This window comes from Diabrotica virgifera, chromosome 7 (genome assembly GCF_917563875.1).
Source record: "Diabrotica virgifera virgifera chromosome 7, PGI_DIABVI_V3a".
NCBI lineage: Eukaryota > Metazoa > Arthropoda > Insecta > Coleoptera > Chrysomelidae > Diabrotica > Diabrotica virgifera.
Window position 1 is genome coordinate 133,245,037 of NC_065449.1, and position 13,958 is coordinate 133,258,994.

General features: G+C 32.0%; 1 protein-coding gene across 2 annotated transcripts in view; it reads right to left on the reverse strand.

Annotated features, from left to right (window-relative positions):
- Positions 1-131: 131 nt before the first annotated feature.
- LOC126888732 (ATP-dependent DNA/RNA helicase DHX36-like) overlaps positions 132-13,958 on the reverse strand; it is a 152,298-nt gene continuing 138,471 nt past the window's right edge. For both annotated transcript variants that reach the window (XM_050657131.1, XM_050657132.1), the window contains exon 2: positions 132-2,378. In XM_050657131.1, coding sequence (XP_050513088.1) covers positions 192-2,378 — 2,187 coding nt within the window. In that variant the 3' untranslated portion in view covers positions 132-191. The remainder of the gene's footprint in view (positions 2,379-13,958) is intronic.

Sequence of the window (13,958 nt, forward strand, 5' to 3'; positions counted from 1 at the left end):
AGCGTTAAACTTCACTTATAAATAATCATAGTATTTAATCCTATAATCGTCAGTGATGAATCCAGGTATGTTCTCCAGCTTTTATTATTTGTTTCAAAACGCCAAGGAAATTAAAATAAGTCAACAGTATATAATATATAAAAAACAATGGTTTTAATAAGTAATTAATAATTTACAAAATTTAACCAAACTCACAAATTGTAAAAATATGGAGGGTATTGTTCTAAACTCGCTGTTTGATTATCCCAGTCTTCATCATCAAATGAATCAATTTGTCCTATATCTTCAGCAGTTATAAGTTCGACAACAGCTTGTAAAATATTAAGATTGTCACTAGGATTAGTCCAGTCTACAACACCTGGAGAAGTAATTTTATACTCTAAGAACCAATTCATTTTATTTCTTAGCTCTGTTATCAGCTGATATGTGAAAACGTTGCTAGAAAATCTTAAATAATTGGAAACTGTTATGAAAAAATTATTAGATTCGGTTAATGCTTTATACTGATCTCCAAAGAAAATAAGAGGTAAAGGATATATCATTGTTGCGTCATGAATATATTCTTTGCTAGTTTTTAATTTTGAATAATATACTATTAAAGGCGATGGGAAAGGTTGATTTACAGTAAGTATTGATTTCAAATGGAATTCGTATCTTGTTTGTCTGTCTGGAGAATACAGATGCCTAACTATTCCCCTGCTATCTTGTTTAGCGATAGCAACATTTGGGAATAAACCAGCGCAAACAACAGCTTTTACTAAACTGATATTTCCCGAATTTACATTATTGACTACATTTTTTGGATTCAAATCTGATACAAATTTTAATTCAAGAAGATATCCCATAAATTGTTCTTTCAGCTTCTTTAGTAGCTTTAAAATATAAGAACTTAAAAAATAATCATAACAAAAAGATGTATTATTCATTTTTTCATATTTTTCCATTACTATGTGCAAAACAATGTGATCACTCATAAATCCTTTTCCCAGTTCTCTTTTTTTAGCATCTGCTTGTTTTTCCTTTCCTAATGGAATCTGAAAAGCGTCTTTAAAATCTAAAGAAGTAGCAATGGACAGAATTGGATCCAAACAGCTGAATATAGCTCCAAATAATACCATTTTTCCTATCTGCGGAGACATGGGTAATTTTGCTAGATGGTACCCTAGCGGCGTTAAATTTTCACTCTCGTCTAAAGCGTTTAATCTTTTAAGTAGATCCAGTGCTAGCGATAAAGATTCGGCACTTGGAGGATTCATTAATTTAGTAAAGAATTCATTAACTTTACCAAGTTGTAATATTTTTGCTTGTAAGATAGTACCGTCTAATCTTGTGCGAAGAATTTCAGGTTTCTGGTATAAATCCAAAAGCTTTTTCCTATATGTACTGAATAGATGATAACATGTACCTGCCTGTACTCTACCGGCACGACCCTTTCTTTGATCTGCATTTGCTACACTTACCCATCTTGTTTTCAGTGTTTCCGTATTAGTGGCTACATCAAAATCAGACATTTTAATTTTGCCACAATCTATAACATGTGTAACATCATCTATTGTAATAGAAGTTTCTGCAATGTTGGTAGAGATAATAATCTTTCTCATTCCGTGTGGGGCAGGATTGAAAATTTGTTTCTGATCTACTGTCGGCATCTTCGAATGTAAAGGAATTATCAGATATTTATTTGGGTCAAAAAGCTTTGAGTTTTTAATAGACTTATTAAGATCAGAGATATCAGTCAGGCCTGGTAGGAATATTAAAATTGCCTTTGCATCTTTTTGACAAATTTTGACAAGTAATGCTAATACTAGGTTCAAATTTAAATCTTCGCTTTTAGGGTTACATAGTTGTTCATACACTTCTCTATCATATTGTTTTTCGGCAGCTTTTATTTTTATTTGAGGCAAAATATATTTATCAAATTCACGCTCTTCTTCACTCTGATGTCTTACATATTTGAAATCTCTTTTTGACTTTTCTGAAAAAAATGTGAATTTAGTTACTTGTAGTACATCTTCTAAAAAGTATTGCTGGACTGGAAAAGTAAAACCGGGAATACATATATGGGGACAATTGTCAAAATACTTGGAAAACTCCTCGGCATTTAAAGTGGCGCTCATAAGAATCACTTTTAAATTAGTCCGCTTCTTTAGTACTTCTTTCAGGAGTGTAAGTAAAAAATCAGATGGGATTGCACGTTCGTGAATTTCATCGATAATAAGATGTGAAACTCTAGACAAAGAAGGATCATCTTCCATTTTTTTTAATACTACACCAGTTGTACAAAAACATATGGAGGCGGTATCTCTTGGTAACTTCTTTTCAAGTCTTATTTGGTACCCAACACTTTGACCTAATTCCTCAACACGTTCTTGGGCAACCTAAAAATATAATAAAATCAGTCACTAATATAAGATACCAGCAGTTTTCAATAGTTCCAGAAAAATTTCAAAACCCTCTATCTCGGAAACAAATAAATTGCGGACATACGTTTATAAAGCAAACTGTCATAATTTTTTCATGCCAAATTACCCCTTAAAGTTCGCCATACTTATTTAAGGGGTTACATAGGTCTTGCGGGTAAAAAAGTGACTTTTTAAAAAAATTATATCTCGAAAACTATAAATTATTTTTATTTATAAATGGAACATATAAAAGTATAGTACTTAAGGTACTCTTAAAAAAATTTTCAGCCAAAAATATTCATTTTTGTAGAGTTGACTGCAATTTTTCGACAACAGCCCTTTTTTGCGAGCATAACTAAGTCCAGTCTCATCTGAAATTAAAAAATCGAAAAGTTTCTTGTAGTTTATACCTCTGGCTAGTGACTGAACGAAGGAATTAAAAAAATGAAATTTGAAGATTTTACATAAGTTTAAACACATTTTCGACCCCAATTTTTCTCATTTTTTCAAAAATGACCATTTTTAAAGTAGTTTTTTTTATAAAACAAAAACGACTTCACCCCTAATAAAAATTCTTTCGTTCATTCACTAGATAGTACTATAGGGAAGAACTGTGCAAAATTTCAGCTAAATCGAATGATTCGTTTTTAAGAAATCGTGCCCACCGCACGTAAAAATGAAGTTTCGAGAAAAACGCGTTTCAAGTTTTTTTTTACCGCGATTTATGAATAAAACTTATATTTGGGCGACTTACATAGAGTCATCGATGCCAGGTCCATATAGCATTTCTTGTGCATCATTAAATATGTCTGAAGCATCCTTCTGCTGTTGCCTGCGACGAATTCTGCCCTCTCGAGTCGCTTCCGCCGCCCCTTTCTCCGCGATCACTATGCGGTTTTTATCTTCGGACTGCGCATACTCGTGGCTGTGGTGTCCAAGTTTCACCCCCATACCATGTCAAATTGTCAATAAAGCAGCAGCTCCTTCCTCCTTCATTGAACATACAAGCAGCAACGAATGCTGCGATTTGAACAATCTTAGAACCACCATTTGAACAATCTTGCTCCACAATATTGATATGATATGCAATTATTATAGAAAAGTAAATTAATTTATTGTATTTTGCTTGCAGTACTGCATTTTAATAATTAATTTTATTTACTACATACAATTGTTTACCTTTTAATAACATAACCTTAATATTAATTTTTCTTCTTATAATTTGTTTTGGACTATGGCCTTGACAATTATCCAGCAACCAGATTAATATTATTGGCCAATATAATTAAAAGTGCGAAAAATGTTGCCGAGCTATGAAACCAGATGTCGCTTTTCCGAACTTGCACGGTCCCAATAACCAATTACTTGATCACATGTTATTCTTAACTGCTCCAAAATAACATGAGAAAAAAAGAAAAGGATAGATATAGACGAAAGAGCAACAGCTGGAACTGTGCCGGAGAAAGTCGACGCGAGTGTGGAATGCGCTCGTCAGCCCGCGCGTTCGCATTGATCCGCGCGACATTTGAACGTCCATAACTCTAGTATTATAGCTCGGATTTACTTGAAATTTTGTACACATATTCTTGAAGTTACATATGTACTTTCAAATGAAACAAAAAAAATCGATTTTTTGAAAATTCAAGACCTGTGTAACCCCTTAAGGCCATCGGTACCTAATTCGCAAAATATTTTACGGCTATCCCTACTTTCTCTGTCTTTACACGGCAAATTCGGTGTAGTAAAATTCTCACTTGTATGGATATGTGAACTTTGCTTGACAATGTCATCATTAACTTTACAGATGGCTTTTGAATGTTCTTGGATAGCTGTTACTTGTATAATTAATTGCCTTAATTATTAATTTAGTTAATTAATATGATCATTTTTTCACTAACTATGTATTCAGTAATTGTAATAATTTATCACCCGTGTTGAGCTGCCCCCCCCCCCACTTGCAAAAATTAAAAAACAAATAGCCCTGATTTATGAGCTATTTATGAGCTCTCATATTCCGCAAACTAAAAATTTTGAGCTCGTTCCACTGAGCAGGAATTTAATACCCTAGGGGGGGGGGCTGAGTCAGCCCCCCCCCACTACTTAAAAATAGGAATATTGAATCGGTTTTTGCGGCAGAATTACGAGCTATTTATGAGCTCTTGAAATTATATAGTTTCGATTTTTGAGCTCATCCCCTTCACCCCCAAACAACCCTTTAATTGATTTAACTTAAGAGAAAGATGCTGAGAAAACTTAATATATCGTATTGCGAATATAATTCCTATAGCTTATATATTCTAAGAATAAACTATTAAATCAAGAGCATTTCGATTATTGAGCTACAACCCCTTCGCCAGAAAACCACCCTATCTTCCCGGCTTAAGAGAAAGTTGTATTTAAAATGCGTTAAACTAATTATTTGGCGACTACATATCATTTAATAATTTACAAGCTTCCAAATTACGCGCATTTAGATCAGTAAATTGCAATTTATTTTGTATAGTGCAGTCACTGAAGGTAAAAATCAACGATTACCTTCAATTTCGGTGAACCTTCATCGATTTTCACGAAAATTGGTCAGTGGTTAGAGGATACGTCAAGAAACAAAGGTGACATGGTACCACCTTGCGCCTTTACCCTGAGGGTGGATACCGCCCCTTCTCGGGGGTGAAAATTATTTTATAAAAAATAAATGCACAAATCAATAAAAGAACAAATTCAAAGCAAAATTTATTATATAAAGTTAATAAAATAAGTCAATACTTTTTAAGTTATTAAAGATCAAAGATTTTAATTATTTGTGAAAAAAATGCATGTTTTGAAAAGGTTTTTTGTAAATCACTGAAAAACTTTAAGTTTTTACAAAAAAGTTAATAGTAGTTTAATTCGTATAGCTTATATTCTAAGAATAAACTCTTAAATAACGCGTCTTTCGATTATAGAGCTACAACCCCTTCGCAAGAAAACGACCCCATATTCCCGGCTTAAGAGTTGTTCTTAAAATAATTTAAATTAATTATTTGGCGACTACATATCGTTTAATAATTTATGAGCTTGCAAAATATACGCATCTCAATTATTCAATTGCCATTTTCTTTCTATAGTGCAGTCACTGAAGGTAAAAATCAACTAGTAACTTCGATTTCGGTAAATCTCCATTCATTTTCACGAAAATTGGTGAGCGGATTTTGATACTATCAACTTTGTCTGCATCTTATTTTTCATAGGTATTTCTAAGTACTTTGACAAGTATTTAGTACCTAAGTGTTATAAAATGCATCTCTTTCCCGTTATTTAAGCTTGAACCCTTAGATTTTAACAGTCGCGGAAAAAAATATATATTTAATTACCAATAACTTACTTTAAATTAACATTAAAGGGTTTTTCAAGTAAGCAATTTATTATATTTTTTATTAGCTTCAATTTTAGTGATGAAAACTTTTTTGTAAAAACTTACAGTTTTTGAGTCATTTATGAAAAATCGCTCTAAAGCATGCATTTTCTTTCCAAAAATTAAAATATTTGATCTTTAATAACTCAAAAAGTATTGATTTATTTTAATCACATTATATAACAAATTTTGCTTACAATTTGTCCCTCTCTCGATTTGTGGGGTTATTTTTAATAAAGTAATTTTCACTCCCGAGAAGGGGTGACATATACCCCAGGCTAAAACCCCAAGTTGTTATTGTCAATTCGTGAAAATAAATGGAGATTTACCGAAATCGAAGGTACTAGTTGATTTTTACCTTCAGTGACTGCACTATAGAAAGAAAATGGCAATTCAATAATTGAGATGCGTATATTTTGCAAGCTCATAAATTAGTAAACGATATGTAGTCGCCAAATAATTAATTTAAATTATTTTAAGAACAACTCTCTCTTAAGCCGTGAATATGGGGTCGTTTTCTTGCGAAGGGGTTGTAGCTCTATAATCGAAAGACGCGTGATTTAAGAGTTTATTCTTAGAATATAAGTTATACGAATTAAACTACTATTAACTTTTTTGTAAAAACTTAAAGTTTTTCAGTGATTTACAAAAAACCTTTTCAAAACATGCATTTTTTTCACAAATAATTAAAATCTTTGATCTTTAATATGTAACTTAAAAAGTATTGACTTATTTTATTAACTTTATATAATAAATTTTGCTTTTAATTTGTTCTTTTATTGATTTGTGCATTTATTTTTTATAAAATAATTTTCACCCCCGAGAAGGGGCGGTATCCACCCTCAGGGTAAAGGCGCAAGGTGGTACCATGTCACCTTTGTTTCTTGACGTATCCTCTAACTACTGACCAATTTTCGTGAAAATCGATGAAGGTTCACCGAAATTGAAGGTAATCGTTGATTTTTACCTTCAGTGACTGCACTATACAAAATAAATTGCAATCTACTGATCTAAATGCGCGTAATTTGGAAGCTTATAAATTATTAAATGATATGTAGTCGCCAAATAATTAGTTTAATGCATTTTAAGTACAACTTTCTCTTAAGCCGGGAAGATAGGGTGGTTTTCTTGCGAAGGGGTTGTAGCTCAATAATCGAAATGCTCTTGATTTAATAGTTTATTCTTAGAGTATATAAGCTATATGAATTATATCCGCAATACGATATATTTTAAGTTTTCTCAGCATCTTTCTCTTAAGTTAAATCAATTAAAGGGTTGTTTGGGGGTGAAGGGGATGAGCTCAAAAATCGAAACTATATAATTTTAAGAGCTCATAAATAGCTCGTAATTCTGCCGCAAAAACCGATTCAATATTCCTATTTTTAAGTAGTGGGGGGGGGGCTAACTTAGCCCCCCCCCCCATTAGGGTATTAAATTCCTGCTAAGTGGAACGAGCTCAAAATTTTTAGTTTGCGGAATATGAGAGCTCATAAATAGCTCATAAATCAAGGCTATTTGTTTTTTAATTTTTGCAAGTGGGGGGGGCCAGCTCAACACGGGTTAATTTATCTACTGTAGAACAAAAACTAATAATCAATCGAGAAAAGAGGAAAAGTGATAAAGTGATTTTTTTAATAACATATTGTCACTATGAAACGCTTACAATTTTGAAAATCTTTAACAACAAAATACTTGAATCACTGAATATATCCTGGTGTATTCTCTGCTTTGGATCTTTCATAAATAATAAACAATAAATAACTTTTTATTAAGTTCACGTCTTAAATCAATTATTTATCAAATACACTATCAATATTATTTAATCAACAACTAAAAATATTCCCGATGACATGTCAAAAATTTAAAATTGTCACTGATTGTCACTGTCTGACTGACAATATTCTATTCGACTGAGTGCGTTTTATGACAAAGATAGATTTGGAAAATATTACCACGGACATTGTGTTCACTTTTTCGAACCCTGAAAAAACTAATAAATATTTTTGAAAAATTGAAACGCAGAATGAAAGACTAAATTATTGCCGAGAGCCGAAAGTCCCTTAGAATAAATAAAAAGTTTATTTTGAATGAGATATTTGAAATTAAAAATCGCACTAAATTTTCTCTTAGTTTTTCACCCCTGTAACTTATTAAAATAAACATTATAGAAGTTCTCAGGGACTTTCGGCCCTTTTTCAAAAATACTTATTAGTTTTCTCAGGATTCGAAAAAACTGAATTGAATATGCATTTGAATAGCATTGGAGCAGAAACTACGTACCCATCCCCTTAAAAACGTACTGATGAAAAACAAGGCTAGTTGTTAAAGTACCTAATTTTTTTATTATCCAACATAAGCGAATGAATAAAAAAATAGAATGTTAAGAAAACATGAAGCTATAGTGTTACGATAGAAAAAAGGAATATTGAAATCTAATTTATTTAGAACGATTTCTTCTAGGTGTTCTAAAACTAATTGAGCGATAGCACTAGATATGCTAGCACCCATAGCATATCTAGTGCTCAATTAGTTTTAGAACACCTAGAAGAAATCGTTCTAAATAAATTAGATTTCAATATTCCTTTTTTCTATCGTTACATAGATGATTGTTTGAGTGCAGCACCAGAAGACAAAATGAATGTTTTGTTAAACGAATTCAATAATTTTCATCACAAACTAAAATTTACATTAGAGTGGAATAAAATTGCCAAATCAATTTTCTGGACCTGACCTTACATCGAGACAATAGCACCATAACTACTTCATGGTACACCAAAAAAACCTGGTCGTCAAGATATCCGAACTTCAACTCTCATCATCCGTTGTCCCAAAAGAAGTCAGTAGTTATCGGCCTTGCCGACAGAGCCATCAGATTGTCCGACCCCATCAATAGACCTCAGGCTATAAAAAAAGCAAAAAGAGCACTAACACTTAATTCATACCCACAAGACCTCATCGAAAACACTTTCAAGTCGCGACTACATAGTTTTTACAACAACAAGAACAACAACAAAAATAATAAGACCAATAAGAATTATATTATGTCGCTTCCTTACATTCAGTGGTTATCAGAACAACTTGCAAATCTCCTGCCCAAACATAATATTACAGTTGCTCATAAAGGATATAATCTCTTGAGAAGGAATTTTACAAAATTTAAAACGAAAACCCCTCAGTCAAAAAAATCACATGTTATATTATACGAAATTCCTTGCTCAAATTGCGATGGGGTATATATTAGACAGACCAGCCAGCTACTTAACTCCAGAATTCGGTCTCACAAGTACGACAAAAATAACACAACAGCTCTCACAAAACACGAAAACGAAAAAAAAAAACATAAATTTGATTTTGATAAAACTAAAATCTTAAAAAGTGAACATAACAAAAAGAAGAGGGAACTCCTAGAATCCATAGAAATTAAAAAAAAAAATAACAACGCTGTGAATGACAAGAGGGAAGTCAGAAATCTTAACAAAGTTTATTTTAACTTAATTTAAAATAAACTACTCATATAATAAATTCAGCACGCCTAAGACGCAGAGAAAACTAATTGTTTTATCATAAAATCAAATAATATTAACAAACACTACAGTAATTTTTGACATATTCAATGATTGCAACGTAATGACTTAGTGGGTCTGTTCCTGTGCTATCAAACATTTTAACATTGTTTTAATTTTGACGTCTATTTATGTACTTGTTTCACGACTAAATTTGCGATTGCTTGGTAAGTCGATTTTCTTTTAAATTATATTGTATCTATCAATAAATGTTTTTAGTCAATCCTTGAAAAAGGCATGGATTTCCTGCCGAAACGTCGGCAAAATAGTAATAAAACGTCGTAACACCACAGACAATCTTTTTTTATGAACCTAAGCCCAAGAAACTTTGGTAAAAAAAAATACATTATTTATTTTTATTTATTTAATCAGTTAAGTCCATTCGTACCTTTCGGTGTTGGGCTGTTTACAACTAGTTCAATATCTACATTTCAATACATTTTAATAATTATACAATACTTTTATTTTAACAATACAATTTTAATGAATATAAATTACTTATTTGACCCATCTTTCTGCCCATATGTTTTAATCTTGTGGTGCTTCTTTGATACTTCTTTTCCATGCTGTTCTATTTTGAGCTAATTGTTTTGCCATACTCCATTGCAGTCCTCTCTTCTCTGCTTCTTGTCTAACTTGTTCTTCCCATCTCATTCTTGGGCGACCTACTTTATTTTTTCCTTGTACTCGGACTTCATATACTTTTTTCGTTATTCTTGTGTCGTTTAGTCTGTGGATGTGGCCCAACCATCCTAACTGTCGTTCCCCTATAATTGTCTCTATGGGTTTTATCTTTAGAGCTTGAGTTATTGTGTCGTTTCTTATTTTGTCTCTTCGTGTGACCCCTTCTATTTTTCTCAAGAATCTCATCTCTGTAGCTTTGATTTTTCTTTTGTTGTTCTTTGTTAGCGTCCACGACTCACTCCTATAGACGATTGATGGTCGAACCACTTTTTGGTACACTTGTGTTTTGACTTCTTTAGGTACCTCTTTCTTTCCAAAGAACGTATTTCTTAATGTATTACAAATTGTCCCTGCTTTTCCTATTTTATTGTTTATTTCTTTGTCTATTTTACCATCTTCTTCAATAATTATACCTAAGTAGTTGTAGCTGTTTACTTGTTCCAACACTTGTCCTTCTACCTTAATTTTTATCACTTTTTTTGTAGTTGCCATAACCATTGTTTTACTTTTATCGGTGTTTATTTCCATGTTCATTTTTCTTAGTTCTTTTATATAAGTGTTTATTATTTGTTGCAGTTTCTCTTCCGTGTCAGCTAACAATACCATATCATCTGCAAATAGCAATTCTTGTATTTGTACATTGTTCATTTTCCATTTTCCCAATATCATGTCTTTAGATTTCTCCTTGCATTGCTTTATTGCGTCATCTAGTACCATTGAGAAAAGTAATGGACTTAGTACGCAGCCTTGTTTTAGTCCTATCTTTGCCTGGAATTCATCAGATTCTTGATTGTGAGTCCTTATTTTTATTTTATTATTTTTATATAAGGCTTTAATTATTTCTATCATATCCTTTTCTATTCCATTTTTCTTTAAACATTTCCATATATCTTCCGTTCTTATTCTATCAAAAGCTTTTTTCAGATCAATAAAGCATATGTGTATCTGTTTGCCTTTCATAAATAGTTTTTCTCCTATTTGTCTCAATATGAATATCAGATTTTGGGGTACTCCTTCCTTTTCTGAAGCCATGCGGGGATTCTTCTAATTTTATGTCTAGTTTTTCCCTTAGCCTTTTTTCAATTATTCTATTGAATATTTTGGCAGGAACGCTTGTCAATGTAATACCCCTATAATTTTCGCAATTTCTTGCGTCTCCTTTCTTAAACAGTGGTACTATTATATCTGTTTTCCAATCAGATGGTATTTCCTTTGCTGTGATTATTTTATTTAGTATTTCTCGGAATTTTTCTTTTGAATTTTCACTCATGTACTTTAACATTTCAGCTGTGATTTCATCTTGGCCTGGAGATTTTCCCAATTTTAATTTGTCAATGGCTTCTGCTATTTCCTCTTTTGTTATTTGCTGCATTTCCTCTGTATTTTCGATCATGTCTTCCTCTCTTTCATGTTGATATTGTTTCCATTCTGTTAGTTCTTCAAAGTACTGCTTCCATATTTGCATTATTTCTCTTTCTGTAGTTAATATATTTCCTTCTTTATCTCTTATGTTTCTTAATCTATGTGTTTTCTTTTGTCTTAACTGTTTCAATGTACCATAGAACAATTTCTAGTTATTAAAATAGTTTTCATTCATTTTGTGTCCAAAATCTTCCCAAGACTTCTTTTTTGCCGTTTTAATTTCTTGTTTAATGTCGTTTCTGGCCATTTTATATTTTTCGAAAACGTCCTCCGATTTGGTTTTTAGATACTTTTTCCATACTTTTTTCTTTTCTTTCACTTTACGTTGTATTTCTGCTGTCCACCATTTACTTTTCTTCGAATATATGTTTGTGATTTTAGTTGTTCCGCATACTTCTTTTGCTGTTTTCAATATGATTTCCTTAAATTGCTTCCATTTATTTTCTATTCCTGTGTTAATTGCCTTTATAGTCTCGAACTGTTTGGTTAACTTCTTCTGGTATTCCTCTTTACTATCTATTTCTCTTAATTTGTAGCTTTTTATTTTTTCTTTAGTTATCTTCTATCTTTTTTCTGTTGTGATATGTGTGTGCACCCTTAGTTCCATTATAAGCAAGTAATGGTCACTGCTTATTTCAGCCTCTCTTTTTACCTTTACGTCTTTTATCATCTTTAGGTCTTTTCTTTTTATTAGGAAATAGTCTATTATGGATTTTTCTTTTCTCGATGAGATTTCTCTAGTATATTTGTGTATGTCTTTGTGCATAAATTTTGAATTCGTTATAACCATATCATTTGCTATACATAGGTCTATGATTCTGTTTCCGTTATCATTTTTCATTTCTTTTCCATGTTGCCCTAAGTATCGTTCAATCCCTTTATTGTCTCTTCCCACTCTACTATTTAGGTCTCCCATTAATATAATGTTTTCTCCTTCGTTATTCATCTCGGCTTGTAATATTTCAAAGAATTCATCTTTTTCCTCTTTTTTGGCATTATCATTTGGCCCATATGCTACGATTATGCTGGTTATATTTGTATTTTCTAGTTTTACTTCCACTACCAATAATCTTTCGTTTATATATCTTTCACCTATTATGTTATTTGTCTTTTCTGTTTTTAATATTAGGCCTACACCTCCCGCGCCCCATTCTTTTAAGTCAACTCCTGACCAATATAAGCGGTAATCCTCATTTAGATCTACTATTCCTCTACCTTTCTTTTTTATTTCGGTTACTCACAAGTAGCCTATATTTTGTAGTTTCATCTCTTCAATTATTTCCTCTTCCTTACCGTTAATACCTCGCACGTTCCATGTAGCCATTTTTATGATTTCCTTTTCATTTTTCTTATGTTCCGTATTTTTATATATCTCACCATTTTTGTTCCTCGCTATATTGTAGCTTCATATATATTTTTATTCGTGTCCATTTTATTTGCCAGGTTCGTTGTGTTTGTTTTCATGTCGCTTTCAATTTCTGCTATTCGTTTTTTGGATTTATTACTTCTAGTTTTTTCATAGTCTTATTCCATTTCCATATCTCGCCATTTATAGTTATTTTATTGTACCCAATTTTCACCTTATTTCCTTTTAATTCTTCTTCTTTTGCCATTTTTCTTATTTGCTTGTTCTTCTCACGCTCCTTTGTTGTCATGTCATGATTTATGTAGACCTTTTTCTGTTGCAGTTCTTTTAATTTGTGTTTGTTTTTCATGATTTGTTCTTTTTCGTCTTCATTATTTATTTCAATTAAGCATACTTTTCTTCCTATTTTATGAGCTGTTTTTACATTAATATTTATCTGTAGATCGTTTTTTATCATGTTCTCCACGAATTGTATAAGTTCTGTTTTATTTTCTGTCTCAATTTCAATTCCTGACATCACTATATTATTTTTCCTTTTCTCTCTCTCTAGCCATTCAATTCTATCATTTGTTTCCTCTAGCTTCTCATTTATATCTTTATTTTCTTCTTTTAGTTTTTGATTTTCTTGTCTCAATATCTTATTTTCTTCTCTTATCATTTTTATATCTTCACTGGTTTTGTCACTCTGCTTTTTGAGCTCCGACACCATCTCTATTAATAGATCTAGTTTTTGTTCTTTACTATTTGTTTTAGATGGTGTTTGTAAGAGTTTTCTATGTTTTGATCTTTGAGTCGCATCATCCGGATCTCTTTTCCTTTTGCTTTCGTCCGAACAGTCGTCGCTGTCCTCCATGTTCTTGTTTGTTTCGCTTTGTATTATTTTATTATCACCTTCCGCCATGTTCTTGTTTATTTCACGGTATCTTAGTTGGTATCTCAACGATAGGAACTTCGCCCAGATCGACTCTTCAAAAGCTAGGTTCCTCTTTGAGTCCTCAAACTAAGTAGTTTATTTTATTTTTCTTCGCTAAGTATTTTAATTTTTAGAGTTTTCCCCTTTTCCGCGACTTTTACTACAGTCTGGCAACGTCGCCGTGACGTGGAGCGTGACCCGTCTACCAGCTGGTTGT